We start from the raw sequence: 18,588 nt of genomic DNA on the forward strand, positions 1-18,588 counted from the left end.
CTCACCTCTCTCCTCTCTCCTCTCCTCTCACCTCTCCTCTCTCCTCACTTCTCTCCTCTCACCTCTCTCCTCTCTCCTCTCCTCTCTCCTCTCTCCTCTCTCATCACCTCTCTCCTCACCTCTCTCCTCTCACCTCTCTCCTCTCTCCTCTCACCTCTCTCCTCACTTCTCACCTCTCACCTCTCTCCTCTCTCCTCTCACCTCACTTCTCACCTCTCTCCTCACTCCTCACCTCTCTCCTCTCTCCTCTCTCCTCACCTCTCTCCTGTCACCTCTCTCCTCACTTCTCTCCTCTCTCCTCTCACCTCTCTCCTCACTCCTCACCTCTCTCCTCTCTCCTCTCACCTCTCTCCTCACCTCTCTCCTCACTCCTCACCTCTCTCCTCTCTCCTCTCACCTCTCTCCTCACCTCTCACCTCTCTCCTCTCTCCTCTCACCTCTCTCCTCACTTCTCACCTCTCTCCTCTCACCTCTCTCCTCACTTCTCACCTCTCTCCTCTCACCTCTCTCCTCACTCCTCACCTCTCTCTCCTCTCACCTCTCTCCTCACTTCTCACCTCTCACCTCTCTCCTCACTCCTCACCTCTCTCCTCTCTCCTCACCTCTCTCCTCTCTCCTCTCACCTCACTTCTCCTCTCCTCTCTCCTCTCCTCTCTCCTATCCTCTCCTCCCTTCTCTCTCCTCTCTCCTCTCCTCTCCTCTCCCCTCTCCTCTCTCGTCTCCTCTGTTTCTGTTTCCGGTTGCGTGTGAGTGTGAGTGGTGGACATGAGAGTGTCGCGGAGGTTTGATTGTATTTTCACTGCTTTGGGATTTGTTCCTCTGCTCTTCTGTCTCTGCACGTGATCAGGTGAGATACTGAGCAGTGTATTTATCGGTAGAACGTGTGATTAGTGGTGTTTGGTGTTGTTCGGGACGATGGCGTCCTCCGAGACGCCACGCCCGTCAATCTGGCAGGGAGTCCGGGTAGTTCCACCGGATAGCAGCGTGTTAGTAGAGGAGGTGCTGCTGGCTGTCGGAGAGCAGGTGGGACATGACAAACTCTCCTTTGCATCTCGGATGAATAAAGCTGTGGTTGTGTTCGTGGCGGAACACCGTGTCCGGTGTTCCGCCGTTTATACCGAACGAGCTGTTAGAAAATGAGCTGCGCAGGTTTGGAAAGTTTGCCAGCGGATTTAAAACAGTCAGTTTGGGGTGTAAGGATCCCAAACTGAAGCACGTGCTGTCTCTTAGGCGGCAGGTCTTCCTGTTCCTGGAGTCACCTACACAAACACTGGAGGTGTCCTTCAGGGTTAAACACGGGGAGGGTTCATACATGGTGTACGCTAGCTCGGGACAGATCAAATGCTTTGAGTGTGGAGATGTAGGACACAAACGCTTCGCGTGTCCGCACAAGCAGCAGAGAGGCGCGGAGGCGGAGCCTGGTGCTGCGGCGGCTCCCGCCGGTGCGGTCGGCGGAGCTTCTTCGTCTTCTGCTGATAACAACAATGTCGATAAGGAGGATCAGGGCCAGTCTTACAACCAGCAGGTTTCTGTGGTGGCGCAGAACCTCACTACATCAGGTACCGAAGCACCACCACAGTCGGTAGAAGTGTGTGAAGAGGCAGCTACAGGTGCAGCAGGTGGAGATCTCACCATAGCCTTAGATGAAGGACAGAGTGTAGGGTCTGTGTCCAACAGCCAGCTGTCTTGTGAAGGAGAGGACATGGAGTATGAGAGTGAATCAGATGTTGCATCTAATTCTGAAACGTGCATTAAAGGCACTGATCTGTATTCACTAGAGGAAATAAACTCGTTTTTGGATGTAACTTACAATAGATCTGCAAAAGTGAGTGATTATTTCCCTGACATTGAGAAGTTCATACGATCTGTTGGCGTGGCGCAGAGAAAGGTGGGTTTGGACCTTCTAGATGGAAAAAAGCGCTTCCGCCTAAAGAAACACATCACAACCTTGAGGAAAGTAAGGAAAAGTGGAAGAGTTCAAAAAACTAAGACAGTTTAACATGATCATGTGTCACACGGGGTTTTCCACTTTCCACTGCTTACTTCTTATCTTGTCTTACCTCCTTCCATCCTCTGACCTTTCTATGCAGAGCTTCAATTTAGGGTCTTTAAACATCAATGGTGGGCGGGACGGGCATGAAAGAGCATTAATACAGGAGGTTGTAAATCAAAAAAGGTTGGACATCCTCTTTTTGCAAGAAACTCACACCATTCCATCAGATGAAGTAGACTGGGGTTTATGGTGGGAGGGCTCATGCACCCTGAGCCACGGCACCAATCTTAGTGCCGGGGTAGCCGTGCTGTTTAGAACAGCAGCTAATGCAACCGTCCTGTCTGTCACTGAGGTGGTGAAGGGTCGTTTGCTGATGGTGAGGGCAGAGATAGAGAGCTCGCTTTACTGCTTCGTGAACATATATGCACCGAATCAGGGGCCAGAAAGAGCACGCTTCTTCACTACGCTGCAAAATGAACTGCAGAGCTGCCATCAGGAGCAACTGATCATCGGAGGGGATTTTAACTGTACTCTAGACTTCACCATAGACCGGAATAGTGAGGAACCACACCCGCAGTCAGCTCAGAGTCTCCACAACGTCATTACACACTTAGATCTGTTGGACACGTGGAGAATAAAACACCCACTAAACAGACAGTACACATGGGTTAGAGTCAGCAACGACAGGATTAGTGCAGCCAGGCTGGACAGAATTTACATCTCTCGCAGTCTCAGTTCCAGACTGAAGAACAGCACAATCAGTCCAGTTGGGTTCTCTGATCACCACCTCGTCAGTTTAGGCTTGATAACCTCACCAGGTGAAAGGGTTAGCTCCTACTGGCATTTTAATAATAAACTTCTTCAGGACAGCACTTTTTGTCAGAGCTTTGGGGTTCTTTGGCAGCAGTGGAAAGCTGAAAAAGTTCGTTTCAGTTCTCTGAAACAGTGGTGGGAGGTCGGAAAAGCACAGATCCGTGTGTTCTGCCAGCAGTACACCTCAAACGCCACCGCTATAATCAAGTCTGCTGTTAAAGACCTTGAAGCCAACATAAAGATCATTGAGGAGGGCTTCCAGAGAGACCCAGATCCCGGTGTGGGCCAACTGCTGAAGGAGAGGAGGTTGGAGTTGAGCTCCTTCCTGCAAGAGAGAGTGAAAGGAGCTCTGGTCAGGTCCCGTTTCCTCAAGTTGAAGGACATGGATGCCCCAAGCTCGTTTTTCTTCAACCTGGAGAGATCGGTGGCGCAGAGGAAGCGGATGACCTGTCTGAAGCTCCCAGGAGGCAGGATAACCACTGACCAGAGGGAGATGAGGACCCATGCCGTGGGCTTCTACGCTGCTCTTTTTGGGGAAGAGCAATCCTGTACGGAGAGCAGTAGGGAGCTCCTGGAGGGTCTTCCCCAGCTCAGTCCAGCAGAGAGGGTTACGCTGGACGGAGAGCTGACGCTGGAGGAGCTGACGGTTGCAGTGAACCAGATGGCTTCAGGAAAGACTCCGGGAATCGACGGTCTCTCCTCAGATTTCTTTAAGAAATTCTGGAACATTATCGGTTCTGACTTGCACTCTGTTTTGATGGAATGTTTTAAAACAGGATCACTTCCTGTTTCATGCCAGTGGGCAGTTCTCTCTCTGCTGCCCAAGAAGGGCGACTTGGCCCTTCTTAAGAACTGGAGACCAGTGGCCCTGCTTTGCACAGACTATAAGGTGCTTTCCAGAGCCTTATCTAACAGACTAAGAGACTACCTGGAAGTGGTTGTAAATAGCGACCAAACGTACTGTATCCCAGATAGAACAGTTATGGACAATATCTTTCTCATCCGTGATGTGCTTGATGTATGTAAATTCCACGATGTAGATGTTGGTATTGTCTCACTAGACCAGGAGAAGGCTTTCGACATGGTGGGTCATGCATATCTGTTTTCTGCACTCAGGGCTTTTGGGCTTGGTGATGGGTTCTTGGCTTGGGTGGGTTTGCTGTACAGGGGTGCTGAATGTATGGTAAAAATGGGAGCTGGCCTGAGTCGACCGATCCCTGTACGGCGAGGGATAAGGCAGGGTTGTCCTATCTCAGGGCAACTATACAGCCTCGCTTTTGAGCCTCTGTTGTGCAGGCTGAGAAGTCGGCTCAGTGGTCTGTCACTGCCTGGGTCCTCCAGTCTTTGTAGTCCCCTCGCTGTGTCTGCGTATGCTGATGATGTAAACATCTTCATCAGGGACCAGGGAGATGTTCTATGTCTGCAGGATGCTTTGTCTCTTTATGAGAGGGCTTCATCTGCACGGGTGAACTGGGAAAAATCTGAAGCTTTATTGGTGGGACAGTGGAGACATCAGACGGTGCCTCATCTGCCTGGAGGTCTTCAGTGGGGAAAAGAAGGTCTAAAAGTGCTGGGTGTGTTTTTGGGCTCTGAGGTTTTTGAGAAAAAGAACTGGGAGGGAGTTAAGGAGAAGGTGTGTGCTCGGTTCTCTAGGTGGAGATGGTTACTACCCCAGTTGTCATATAGGGGAAGAGTTCTGGTTGCTAATAACTTGGTTGCCTCGACTCTGTGGCACAGACTCATCGCTCTGACGCCACCTGGAGGCCTCATAGCAGAGATACAGAGGTCTGTCGTGGACTTCTTCTGGTCCGGCCGGCACTGGGTTCGTGCAGCAGCTCTCTATCTGCCTGTGGCAGAGGGGGGGCAGGGTCTCATCGATATCCAGTCCAGGATCGCCTCTTTCAGACTCCGGACTGCACAGAAGCTGCTCTATGGCTGTGGCCCCAGCTGGATGGACACGGCTCGACTGCTGCTGAGGAGAGCTGGGCGGTTGGGATATGATAAGCAGCTCTTTCTCCTACAACCTGAGGAAGTGGACTTGGCCGGGCTGACGCCGTTCTACGGCTCTGTTCTGCAGGCGTGGCAGATTTTTAACATTTCACGTAAAGCTGATGAGACTCCGGGTGTGTGGCTGCTGGAGGAACCTTTGTTCTTCAACAGCTTCATTAGAACCCAAACGCTGCAGTCTGCCAGCCTGAGAACGCGTCTGAGAGAAGCCGGCTGCACTAAACTGGGACATTTGGTGAAGATGTCATTAACAGCAGCATCTATGGTCACCTTCAGGCAGAACACTAACATCACGTCTGTCAGGTTGACCAATAGAATAGTGGAGGAGGTCTGTGCCGCCCTGCCACAACGCCTGAGAGTAGTTGCAGGAAACTGTACTCTGTCTGACCAATGGGATGAAGAGAGTGAGTACACCCCCCCCCCCCCCCCCACTCTGCTCATTGCCCCAGCGGTGGGGGGACTGGCAGGGGGGAGGAAACAAGCTGCTGACGTTCACAACCCCTCACCTGGACAAGTTTCAGGCAGCAGAGAAAAATGCTATCTATGAAATATGTGTAAAGGTTGTGAACCTCCGCTCTCTGGCAGGGTTGACAGAGTCGAGGTGGACCGAGTTCTTTGGCCCAGGTTCTTCCCCGAGAGGCAGCTGGAGGTGCATGTACAAGCTGCCCGTTGAAAAACGGACAGCAGACCTCCAGTGAAGGGTTGTACATGGAGCTATAGCCACCAACAGATACCGGGCACACCTGGATCCACAAATTGGGGAGGAGTGTTATTTCTGCGGTCAGACTGAGACCCTGGAACACTTGTTTGTTCAGTGTTCTCGCCTCTCAGCACTCTTTGAACGGTTAAAAAGATGGTTTCAGGGTCTTGGACAGGTGCTTTCTTTCATGTTGTTCATCTTCGGTCCAAAATACTGCTCAAAACAGAAGGCTGTCCACACAATGGTAAACTTTTTATCTGGTTCTGCCAAGTTGGCCATCTGGTTGACACGGAAGAATCGGGCTCGGGGTGCCGGTAGTGAAGATCCGGTGAAAGTTATGGAGGGACTGTTGAAAGCCCGACTCAGGGTGGAACACACCTACTACCAGACAGTGGACGATTTACAGGCCTTCAGGGACAGATGGACTACTGGGAGCATTTTATGCTCAGTGGGTGCTGGTGGAGAGCTGGTGGTTAACTTCTGAACATATTGATCATTGAAATTGATTGTTTATTTGTTCTTTGGTGCTTTATTTTTGGTTATTTGTTTTATTTTATTGATTTTCTGATTATTAAGTGATGATTTAGAGTGTTTCTGTTTTTCACTGCAATAGTGAAATAAAAGGATTTTAAAAACCAAAAACCTCTCACCTCTCACCTCTCTCCTCTCCTCTCTCCTCTCACCTCACTTCTCTCTCCTCACTTCTCTCACCTCTCTCCTCACTTCTCTCACCTCTCTCCTCTCACCTCTCTCCTCTCTCCTTTCACCTCTCTCCTCTCACCTCTCTCTCCTCTCACCTCTCTCCTCACTTCTCACCTCTCTCCTCTCTCCTCCTCCTCTCAGATGGAGCAGTCCAGTTAAAGATGGCCAACCTGGCTCCTCCTAAAGAGAAGATTCTTCCAATCCCAGAAGGCAGTGCGTTCTTCTGCCTGAGCAAGACGAACCCGTAAGTCTGTCTCCACCTGGTCCACATGTATTACTGTTAGCATTAGCGTTAGCATGGCCCAGCTGCTTTACAGGTACAACTATTAGCATTAGCATTAACATTAGCATGGCAGGTCAAGTCTATAAAACCTCCTGAAACCTCCGTCAATCGATGGAAGTTTGACGTATATATTCAGTATTGTAGTTTTATGGGACTTTTATTCTCCGTCAGGACTTCCTGTCTCACACAGACTTGAGGTGTGTGTACTCCAGATACCTGCATACCTCTGACAGGAAGTCCTTCTCTCTCTCTCTTATCTGCAGTATCCGTAGGGCCTGTCACACTCTGATCCACCACCACATCTTCACAAACCTCATCCTCGTCTTCATCATCCTCAGCAGCTGCTCATTGGCTGCCGAGGATCCAATCAGAGCCCACTCCTTCAGGAACAACGTGAGTCTCAAACCAGCTCTTATTGTTTCTATTTAGTTTTATTGATGTTTGATCTGATGTGTGTCAGCAGCTGTTAGCTGTCGTAGGATCAACATGTAGCTGCAGTCTACTGCTAGCATGCTAACCTGCTAGCATGCTAACATGCTACTGGTGTGATCTAATAAAACTGTTAATCTCCTGGTGTGCAGAACAGTTACATCACTAATAGATGAATCACAAACAATACAATAAAATGTAGTAAACTAAAAACTAGCATTGTGGCAGACCTGGGCCCCGTTCCTCGTACGTGGTTCAACTAAGTCGATCAAATGTCCTGTTAACAGCCTAAATTAACGAGATGATTGACATCAGGCTATCTGGTTTCTCCAAGGCTGATCCTCTCAAACAGTCTCGTTAATTGGAACCAGACGATCAGGATCAGGATAATTGCGCGTGCCGTCCTACTTCAAAAGGGGGAAGCGTCGATCACCGAAACCATGATTTTCTAACAGTACAATGTTAAATAAAGTCAAAGAAAGAGCCTCTTTTTACTGCGCTGACGAGCAGGAGATGATCATGAACGCATGTGAGGAATTCAAGACCATAATCACGGCAAAGTCTAACACCTCCACCGCTGCGAGGGCTAGACAAGAAGCACGCAGAATATCACAGACAAGTGACTCATTTTAAAGCCTCATCACCCCAATCAATCAGATGATATGTCTTTAAATGTGCTGCTGGCAGTAGGCTTCATGAATGCATCATCCAATGAGATCTATAGCGACAATAATGATCTCAACTCTTTCAGAATAAGATAAAAACAAGCCCAAAGAGTATCTAACTGATACTCATTAATATGAGGACATATGTACTGTATGCCCTCATGTATCATGTACTATATATGTGTATATACATGTATGTGTAGATTACCATATAGAACTAGCAGTTTGAATCTGTGTGTGTGAATCTGTGTGTGGGCGGATCAGTGTGTGTGTGTGTGTGTTATTCATCATCAGACATTCAATCAACTGAAGCAGTGAAGATAAATAGTGTGATTCTCTCTGTTCTTATCATGAGTCCACCTTCATCATGTTCTACAGTAATGATATGCTGGTGTACTAATAACACTGTCATATCATTATGAGTGCTTTAACCCTCATGTATGCAACGCAGCCATCAAGAGGACATGGGAGCAAGTAAACACTAACACACACACATTACTCAGAATGCTGAGTCAGTACAATATGTGCCATGGTGATGTAATGAACACATCCATAACTTTATTAAGCGCCAAATAAACTTCACCAACAGCACGGCATGCAGCGGCTTTCCCCATGTTCTCCGCATCGCCGACACTGTACAACAATGTACCACTCGCAGAACAGCTCAAGGCTGCATCCAGTGTGTGAGAGTCAATGCTCGGCTGCAGCGTGTGGTGTTCAATGTATGCTCCAGAAGGTCTGTAAATAAATGATTCCTTGTGGGCAGAATGGATAGCGCTCGTACAGGAAGTCATCATGATGTGATAACGGATCTTGGCGATGTGGAAGAACTCTCTCCCTATAAAACGCTACTCTAACTAATATCCTCCTTCATCAGTGGATCTCTGAGGAAGGGAGCTGTACATTAATGCAATAGAGGCTTCTTAGTTTGCTCAGCTGCTTTTAATGGATCACCGTGTGTCTCACTTTACATGCATTTCTGGAACTCCCGTATAACCCCCGGTATATGCGCAAGCGCATTAGACTACCGTATATGACAGGAGCTGCCATGTTTTCCGGGGGAGTGGCAGCTTATCCAGCTACCTTCAGTTAGCGCTGGAGCAGGTTCAAGCTTATGGATGTGTTGCCATGGTGATTTTGCCAAACTTGCTTCGTGGAACCGAAAAGCCTGATCTACGTCATCTTATCCTGAAAAGTATCCGGCTAACTCAGTTAGCCACGTACGAGGAACGGGGCCCTGGATGTGGCCTGAGCGAGGTCTCGTCACGATGATGTCGGTGATGATGTCGTCAACACACCTCTGTGGTTTAAACTGGGGGGGCGGGGCTTCAGCAGATTACAAAACAGAAGTGGGTCAGTGGCTAACCGGGTTAACTCATGGAAACACATGGAGAGAGAATCACCAGTTTACTATCTGATCCTGACAGAACTGTACGCACACACACACACACACACTGCACACTGTGTGCAGCAGCTGGCTTCATGCAGGATGTAGCAATTAGCAGCAGCTGAGGAAAGAAATTACTTCTAACATACAATCAACACACAGACACACACACACTGTATGTACACACACATAGACTCACACACACACACACACATAGACTCACACACACACACACACACACACACTGTATGTACACACACACAGGATATGAACTCTGTATCAGCCGCCTCTCTTCTGGATACAGCTTGTGTATTCTCTTCACGTTTCAACAATGATGTCATTTCCATGAGAACACAATCAAGAGAGAAGTAGAGTCATTTTCTCATAGACTTCTATACAACCAGAGGAGTCGCCCCCTGGTGGACACTAGAGAGAATGCAGCTTTAACACATGAAGCTTTGGAGAACTTTAAAGAACATAAGGTCGTGTCCATCTCTTGACTTGAGAACTGACCTGTGCTGACTGGAGGAATCTGATGGTCTTCACAGGAGACTCACCTACCTGGACTGTCAGGAATCCAGCCCCGAGTCAAGACCTTCACTGTGTGGTCCTTCTGGAGCGAAACTGGCCATGAAGATTAATTTAAAGTCATAATCTGTTTTCTGTGTTTGTTTGTGTAGATTCTGGGCTATGCCGACTACGCATTCACCTCCATCTTCACTGTGGAGATTCTGTTTAAGGTAAGAAGTCTCCTTCATTCAGGATGAAATTACTCTTCATCTTCTTCTTCTCTTGATTTGCTGCCGTTGTCTCTCTGTGTGACAGATGGCGGTCCACGGAGCGTTCCTCCATCAGGGCTCCTTCTGCAGAAACTGGTTCAATTTGTTGGACCTGCTCGTCGTCAGTGTCTCGCTGGTCTCCTTCTTCCTTCAGTGAGTATCAGATGTTCTTCAGCACCACGTTGGCCTCATAGAAACACCTGTGAGGAAGAGGTTTAGAGCAGTACTGAGTGTGTGTGTGTGTGTGTGCGCGTGCGCTGCCCTCTGCTGGGGGAGAACAGCAGCTACAACTCTGAACTAACTGGATGTCTCCATGTTGTGATACATGAGACTGATGACAAGCTTGTCTCTGCAGCTCTAGTGCCATCTCAGTGGTGAAGATCCTCCGAGTCCTCCGGGTGCTGAGACCTCTGAGGGCCATCAACAGAGCCAAAGGACTGAAGGTAACTAACTCTGAAGGTAACTAACTCTGAAAGTAACTAACTCTGAAGGTAACTAAGTCTGAAAGTAACTAACTCTGAAGGTAACTAAGTCTGAAAGTAACTAACTCTGAAGGTAACTAACTCTGAAGGTAACTAACTCTGAAGGTAACTAACGCTGAAAGTAACTAACTCTGAAGGTAACTAACTCTGAAAGTAACTAACTCTGAAGGTAACTAGCTCTGAAAGTAACTAACTCTGAAGGTAACTAAGTCTGAAAGTAACTAACTCTGAAGGTAACTAACGCTGAAGGTAACTAGCTCTGAAAGTAACTAACTCTGAAGGTAACTAAGTCTGAAAGTAACTAACTCTGAAGGTAACTAACGCTGAAGGTAACTAGCTCTGAAAGTAACTAACTCTGAAGGTAACTAACTCTGAAAGTAACTAACTCTGAAGGTAACTAACGCTGAAGGTAACTAGCTCTGAAAGTAACTAACTCTGAAAGTAACTAACTCTGAAGGTAACTAAGTCTGAAAGTAACTAACTCTGAAGGTAACTAACGCTGAAGGTAACTAGCTCTGAAAGTAACTAACTCTGAAGGTAACTAGCTCTGGAAGTAACTAAGTCTGAAGGTAACTAAGTCTGAAGGTAACTAACGCTGAAAGTAACTAACTCTGAAGGTAACTAGCTCTGAAAGTAACTAACTCTGAAGGTAACTAAGTCTGAAAGTAACTAACTCTGAAGGTAACTAACGCTGAAGGTAACTAACTCTGAAGGTAACTAAGTCTGAAAGTAACTAACTCTGAAGGTAACTAGCTCTGAAAGTAACTAACTCTGAAGGTAACTAAGTCTGAAAGTAACTAACTCTGAAGGTAACTAAGTCTGAAAGTAACTAACTCTGAAGGTAACTAGCTCTGAAAGTAACTAACTCTGAAGGTAACTAAGTCTGAAAGTAACTAACTCTGAAGGTAACTAACTCTGAAGGTAACTAAGTCTGAAAGTAACTAACTCTGAAGGTAACTAACTCTGAAGGTAACTAACGCTGAAGGTAACTAGCTCTGAAAGTAACTAACTCTGAAGGTAACTAACTCTGAAGGTAACTAACTCTGAAGGTAACTAACGCTGAAAGTAACTAACTCTGAAGGTAACTAGCTCTGAAAGTAACTAACTCTGAAGGTAACTAAGTCTGAAAGTAACTAACTCTGAAGGTAACTAACGCTGAAGGTAACTAGCTCTGAAAGTAACTAACTCTGAAGGTAACTAACTCTGAAAGTAACTAACTCTGAAGGTAACTAACGCTGAAGGTAACTAGCTCTGAAAGTAACTAACTCTGAAAGTAACTAACTCTGAAGGTAACTAAGTCTGAAAGTAACTAACTCTGAAGGTAACTAACGCTGAAGGTAACTAGCTCTGAAAGTAACTAACTCTGAAGGTAACTAGCTCTGGAAGTAACTAAGTCTGAAGGTAACTAAGTCTGAAGGTAACTAAGTCTGAAAGTAACTAACTATGAAGGTAACTAACTCTGAAGGTAACTAAGTCTGAAAGTAACTAACTATGAAGGTAACTAGCTCTGAAAGTAACTAAGTCTGAAGGTAACTAAGTCTGAAAGTAACTAACTCTGAAGGTAACTAAGTCTGAAGGTAACTAAGTCTGAAAGTAACTAACTCTGAAGGTAACTAAGTCTGAAGGTAACTAAGTCTGAAAGTAACTAACTATGAAGGTAACTAACTCTGAAGGTAACTAACTCTGAAGGTAACTAAGTCTGAAAGTAACTAACTCTGAAGGTAACTAAGTCTGAAGGTAACTAAGTCTGAAAGTAACTAACTATGAAGGTAACTAACTCTGAAGGTAACTAAGTCTGAAAGTAACTAACTCTGAAGGTAACTAAGTCTGAAAGTAACTAACTCTGAAGGTAACTAAGTCTGAAGGTAACTAAGTCTGAAGGTAACTAAGTCTGAAAGTAACTAACTATGAAGGTAACTAACTCTGTTTTGTTCCTGTGAATCTGAATGTTTGGAGACGTCCTGGTGGAGTTTATGATGTGAATCAAAGCTGACCAATCACAGTAGAGCAGCAACAGCAATAATAAGTTAGCAGCGTCACAGGTCACAGTTAAACACTTCTTGGTATTTAATATCTCTGTGTGTTGCAGCATGTGGTCCAGTGTGTATTTGTGGCCATCAAGACGATTGGAAACATCATGATTGTCACGACGCTGCTGCAGTTCATGTTCGCCTGCATTGGAGTCCAACTGTTCAAGGTGAGACGAGGAAGACTGTTGATACTCTTCTTCTACTTCTTTTCTTCTTCTTCTTCTTCTTCAATAAACTTGTAAATTAACTGTGCGTAAACCAAGGTAAACCAAAACGGGCAAAACACAAAACAGGATCAGGTCATACAGACATGTGCAAGTGGCCGGACCACCAACAAGACACGTGGAGCAGAGACGTCGTGTTTTTAGATATGTAATAGGTTATTATCTTATCTTAGTTGTGGTTCTGCCTTCAGTTGAGTCCAGATGATGTTGTTCTTTTATTTTTTTACCAGAAATAATATTTCCTGCTTTTGTGTTTCAGGGTAAATTCTATCGCTGCACAGACGAAGCCAAACACACTCCTGAACAGTGCAAGTAAGTGTTTCCTTCTTCAACCCGGAGCCCAACTTCAGTTTGAAATACTACTGACACGTGCATGTGTGCGTGCGTGTGTGTGTGTGTGTTTGTGCATGTGTGTGTGTGCGTGTGTGTGCGTGTGCGTGTTCAGAGGAACCTTCGTGGTGTATAAAGATGGAGATGTGAACCACCCGATGGTCAGAGAGAGGATCTGGCTGAACAGTGACTTTAACTTTGACAACGTGCTGATGGGGATGATGGCGCTCTTCACCGTCTCCACCTTCGAGGGCTGGCCCGCGTGAGTCTTCAAACCAAACTTTATTAACAGAGACAGAACAAGTGAAGTAGGTCACATGAGATGTTTAACCCTCTCCCTCCAGGCTGCTGTATAAAGCCATCGACGCTAACGGGGAGAACTCTGGACCCATCTACAACTACCGAGTGGAGATCTCCATCTTCTTCATCGTCTACATCATCATCATCGCCTTCTTCATGATGAACATCTTTGTGGGCTTCGTCATCATCACCTTCAGAGAGCAGGGAGAGCAGGAGTACAAGAACTGTGAGCTGGACAAGAACCAGGTAGGACTGAGACAGGAAGCTCCTCTTCTTCTCTGGTTACAGACGTCAACCAGAGAACATCTAGGGTACATCCCAAGTCTCCTATTTGTCATTTCCTCGCTCCTCAATCCTCGTTCGAACCGGAAGTTGTTCTGCTCTTCCATATTGACGGCCGTCCCAAAGCTCTTATTTAGCTCTGAGGATGGAGGATGGAGGAGGGATCTCTGAGGAGCCATGAGCGAGGACCCACGAGAACAGACTTCCAGGAAGTCTTTTAACGGCCGACACGCCCCCTCATTGTTCATCAGTCATGTGATTGGACGCTACAGCTGACTGATGAGATTTTGTTCAACATGTAAACAGTGAAGACGGATCACAGAATAAACTCTAGTTTATATTTGATTAGTTTCTGATTCAACGTCTGGTTTAAATAAATGTTCATTGTAGTCTGAACAACAAAAGGACCACAAACAACTTTCTACATTTATTAGAAAGATTTGTGTTTTCATGATCTGATGTTTCCCTCAATAACTTTATTATGAATACAATATATATATATATATACACTAGTGCTGGGCAACGATTCAAATATTTAATCGCATGGATTTTTTCAATAAAGTTCAATAATGAATTCAAAAGTAGTGTCTTTTATTTTAAAAGTACTGCTGTATGAACAAAAGGGCAATAACATTTGGTTCACGAGATGCAGCATGTTTTATACTTAATGTGAATATAATTCATACTTTGTTGGCATCTTATTCTGAAAACCGGATGTTCGTCTGAAGAAACCGGATGTTGTCTCACGTTAATCTTTCCTCTAACTTTCAAAGTCCTTCGCTCGCTCCCGATCTGTGCCGTTTAAATGCGTTTACCGTGAATGTCAGCATATAGGTGCACTAACATGTAAGTGTCTGCTGAGTTGACCACGGAGATCTGAGTGTCTGCTGACTTTACCGCAGCGATGTCCAGTAGTCTCCAGGGAGAGCAACAGCTGGTGCAGCTTCTCTCTTTATTTCTGCCCCCCCCCCCCCCCCTCGACCAGAAGCGGAAGTCGTCTTTTCTCTACGGCAACCCTGAAGGGACATCATCATCTCCAATACAAAACGATAAACATGAGACAGTCTGTTACAATAATAATAAATTAAAAATACTTACCTGTTTTTTTTGTTTTTTTGTTGGTGTTTTTAAATTATTATTATTATTATTTTTTCCCATCTCAAAAGGCTCAAGGACACACACACACACACACACACACACACACACACACACACACTATAGGATGTTTGCTGGCTTTTATCCCACTGTTCTTGTCATCCTCTTGTTGTTATGTCTCTGTATTGTCTCTTGTCTTTCAATAAAAAAAAATTAAAATTATAATAAATTTAAAAAATGCGTTAACTTGCCCAGCACTAATATATATATATACTAACAGAGCATACTCAACATGTACTAACAGAGAGTACTATATATATATATATATATATATATATATAGTACGCTCTGTTAGTACAGTAGTACATAATAACTCTCTGTCTCCACAGCGTCAGTGTGTTGAGTTCGCTCTGAAGGCTCAGCCACTGAAACTTTACATCCCAAAGAATCCGGTCCAGTATAAGTTCTGGTCCATCATCAACTCCACAGGATTTGAGTACATCATGTTTCTGCTCATCCTGCTCAACACCGTCACTCTAGCTGTTCAGGTAAACACGTTCACTTCCTGCTTCCTGTTTCCTCTGAATACTAATACAAGTATGATGAAGTGATGACTGTGTTTCTGTCCTGCAGCACTACGAACAGTCAAAGAAGTTCAGCCACATCATGGACATCCTGAACATGGTGTTCACCGGACTCTTCACCGCGGAGATGCTGCTGAAGCTGCTGGCTCTCAGACTCAGGGTGAGCAAAACAAACGCACCCTGTCAGGTCTCCTAGAGCTCCAATTAAACACATCAATCACACATACAAATACTCTCTAGAGCAACACATGGGGATTCATCCGCCGCTGAAAGTAGTCCCCAAATAAAGTTTGTATTTCCTGTTGGTTTGATCAAAACACGTTGGTCCGTCTCTTAAAACCTCTTGCACACGACGCCCCCAAATTTGGGGGCTCTCGGGCTCAGCACCCCTGAAAATCATGTACGGAAAATAGCCTTATTCTTCGGTAATATTGTGGATTGGTCCAGTTTTTTTTCCGGATTAAACAGCAACGTATGGGCAACACTATCATATAAGTCACTTCTTACACACTCCAAACACAACTATAGACCACTAATATAAGCATCTAGAAAACGTGGCATAAAAGCATGAAATCCTGGCCAGAAATCGCCGTTATGAGTACCGCAAATCAATGTTTGCACCCTGATGCTAGCGGCTACCTAGCTTTGCAATGCATTTAATAGCATTAGCACCCGTGGCCAAACGCGTATATAACTTCGGTTTTTCGCTCCGTGGGAGCACTGGACAGCTGTGAGTGGTCAAACGTACCTTCGTACTGCCCTCCGCCGAAAAAAATCGTAGGTATGTGGCCAAGTTTTATGAAAAATTAGGACAATTACGTCGCAGATTATCCGTTTCAAAGCTGGAGTCATTGTTGCCAACTGCATCCTGTTTACTTCCGAGCTGTTTCCAGAATAAGAGCGGTCAATCCAGCATGGGCGAGCGGTCAGACTTCCTGCGAGAGGAAATTTATGCTCGACTCGGCACTTCTTGCAACTTTACTGGTTGAAACTTCTGTCAATCAACAGCAAATTCGACACACGCCTTCCTGAGACTCTGACGCTTCGAAGGAGGGCTTATTGACTGAAATCGACCGATGATAGGCTGAGATACAGCCCCATACACACACATGAACTGAGAAAATCCTATAGATGACAGCCAGAAACAGGCTCTGATGATGTTAGGAATCTCAAAATGATTCCTAACATCTGTATTTGGATGTATTGAATAATATGAGTGATACAAAAAGTGAAATATATAGTTATATAGTATATAAAAGTACAATGTAAGAGCTGCAACAGCTGGTTTCGAAAATGATGACCTCGCTTGACCGCTCTCTACTAAAGCCTCTTATTCTTCACTTTATCCCACTTTAACCTTTATTCAGCAACTACTGATCGGTTGTGCTATGATTTGGGAGAGTTTTTAGGGAGATATCTGCATTATTTCAACAACCTTATATCAATAAAAGTGCTTTTTTTTCAGGCGAACCTGATTATTTTCATTGCTGTGTAATGTCTTCATTACTATATTAACCAGCAACATATACACAATATTACCCATCTGAACAATCTCACAAGTGTTGTGATCTGATTATAGCAACAAAAATTATTAAAATAGACCTTGTAGTTACAGAACTATGGTCACTTTAGTACAGGTATGCTATTTTCGAGCAGAGGCCTACAAATAGGGCCCGAGCTTAAGAGGTTTTAATACTGTCTGACTTCCTGTCTGTGGCCCATTGGTTCCTACTGGAGCTGGAAAACTTTAAAAGCACAAATATAAATGGTCCTGGTCTAAGAGGACGGGGTCCTGGTCTAAGAGGACGGGGTCCTGGTCTAAGAGGACGTGGTCCTGGTCTATGAGGACGTGGTCCTGGTCTAAGTAGACGTGGTCCTGGTCTAAGAAGACATGGTCCTGGTCTAAGAGGACGGGGTCCTGGTCTATGAGGACGTGGTCCTGGTCTATGAGGACGTGGTCCTGGTCTATGAGGACGTGGTCCTGATCTAAGTAGACGTGGTCCTGGTCTAAGAAGACGTGGTCCTGGTCTAAGAAGACGTGGTCCTGGTCGAAGAGGACGTGGTCCTGGTCTAAGTAGACGTGGTCCTGGTCTAAGAAGACGTGGTCCTGGTCTAAGAGGACGGGGTCCTGGTCTATGAGGACGTGGTCCTGGTCTAAGAGGACGTGGTCCTGGTCTAAGTAGACGTGGTCCTGGTCTAAGTAGACGTGGTCCTGGTCTAAGAAGACGTGGTCCTGGTCTAAGAGGACGGGGTCCTGGTCTATGAGGACGTGGTCCTGGTTTATGAGGATGTGGTCCTGGTCTAAGAGGACGTGGTCCTGGTCTAAGAAGACGTGGTCCTGGTCTAAGAGGACGGGGTCCTGGTCTATGAGGACGTGGTCCTGGTCTAAGAGGACGTGGTCCTGGTCTAAGAAGACGTGGTCGTGGTCTAAGAGGACGTGGTCCTGGTCTAAGAAGACGTGGTCCTGGTCTATGAGGATGTTGTCCTGGTCTATGAGGACCTGGTCCTTGGCTAAGAGGACGTGGTCCTGGTCTATGAGGACGTGGTCCTTGTCTCTGAGGATGGGGTCCTGGTCTATGAGGACATGGTCCTGGTCTCTGAGGACCTGGTCCTGGTCTATGAGGACCTCGTCCTGGTCTATGAGGACGTGGTCCTGGTCTATGAGGACGTGGTCCTGGTCTATGAGGACCTGGTCCTGGTCTATGAGGACCTGGTCCTGGTCTAAGAGGACGTGGTCCTGATCTAAGAGGACCTGGCATAGTCTAAGAGGACCTGGTCCTGGTCTCTGAGGACCTGGTCCTGGTCTAAGAGGACCTGGTCCTAGTCTAAGAGGACGTGGTCCTGGTCTCTGAGGACCTGGTCCTGGTTTCTGAGGACCTGGTCCTGGTCTATGAGGACGTGGTCCTGGTCTATGAGGACCTGGTCCTCGTCCATGAAGACTGGTGTTTAATGACTCTTTTCTCCGCAGCATTACTTCGTGGACGCCTGGAATTCCTTCGACGCTCTCATCGTGGTCGGCAGCGTTGTCGACATCGTGGTCACCGAGTTCAGTGTGAGTCCTCGAACGCAACACAAACACCATTAATATTAATATAATATATGAATATATTATATTATATGAATATAATATTTTATAAGACGAGTTCTACTGGAGGAAACATTATCAACAAATTTCTGTTTCAGCTTTTTACTTGGTTTTATTTTGTAAAGTTTGAGCTCACACTGAGGTCACATGACCAGTGATTAATGATGATAATAATAATTATGCTAATGATCTCCTCCCTGTCTCTCTCTGTGTCTCTCTCTCTCTCTCTGTCTCTGTCTCTCTATATCTATCTCTCTCCCTGTCTCCTTGTCTCTCTCTCTATCTCCTTGTCTCCCTCTCTCCCTGTCTCCTTGTCTCTCTCCGTCTCTCTCTCTCTCCCTGTCTCTCTATCTCTCTCTCTCCTTGTCTTGCTGTCTCTCTACATCTCTCTCTCCCTGTCTCCTTGTCTCCCTGTCTC

At 46.0% G+C, this 18,588-nt stretch overlaps 1 protein-coding gene across 1 annotated transcript in view; it reads left to right on the forward strand.

Moving 5' to 3' along the window:
- The window catches only part of cacna1fb (calcium channel, voltage-dependent, L type, alpha 1F subunit), a 145,087-nt gene that overhangs the window by 104,403 nt on the left and 22,096 nt on the right, over window positions 1–18,588 (forward strand). The window contains 13 exon segments of the mRNA XM_076076361.1: window positions 1,644–1,655; window positions 6,366–6,459; window positions 6,762–6,891; window positions 9,660–9,719; window positions 9,805–9,911; window positions 10,114–10,201; window positions 12,330–12,437; window positions 12,754–12,806; window positions 12,940–13,086; window positions 13,169–13,370; window positions 14,891–15,049; window positions 15,135–15,245; window positions 18,054–18,137. Of these exon segments, the coding sequence (XP_075932476.1) occupies window positions 1,644–1,655; window positions 6,366–6,459; window positions 6,762–6,891; window positions 9,660–9,719; window positions 9,805–9,911; window positions 10,114–10,201; window positions 12,330–12,437; window positions 12,754–12,806; window positions 12,940–13,086; window positions 13,169–13,370; window positions 14,891–15,049; window positions 15,135–15,245; window positions 18,054–18,137 (1,355 nt within the window).

This window comes from Anarhichas minor, unplaced genomic scaffold (genome assembly GCF_050575085.1).
Source record: "Anarhichas minor isolate MPS153535 unplaced genomic scaffold, ASM5057508v1 ptg000056l, whole genome shotgun sequence".
Taxonomy (NCBI): Eukaryota; Metazoa; Chordata; class Actinopteri; order Perciformes; family Anarhichadidae; genus Anarhichas; species Anarhichas minor.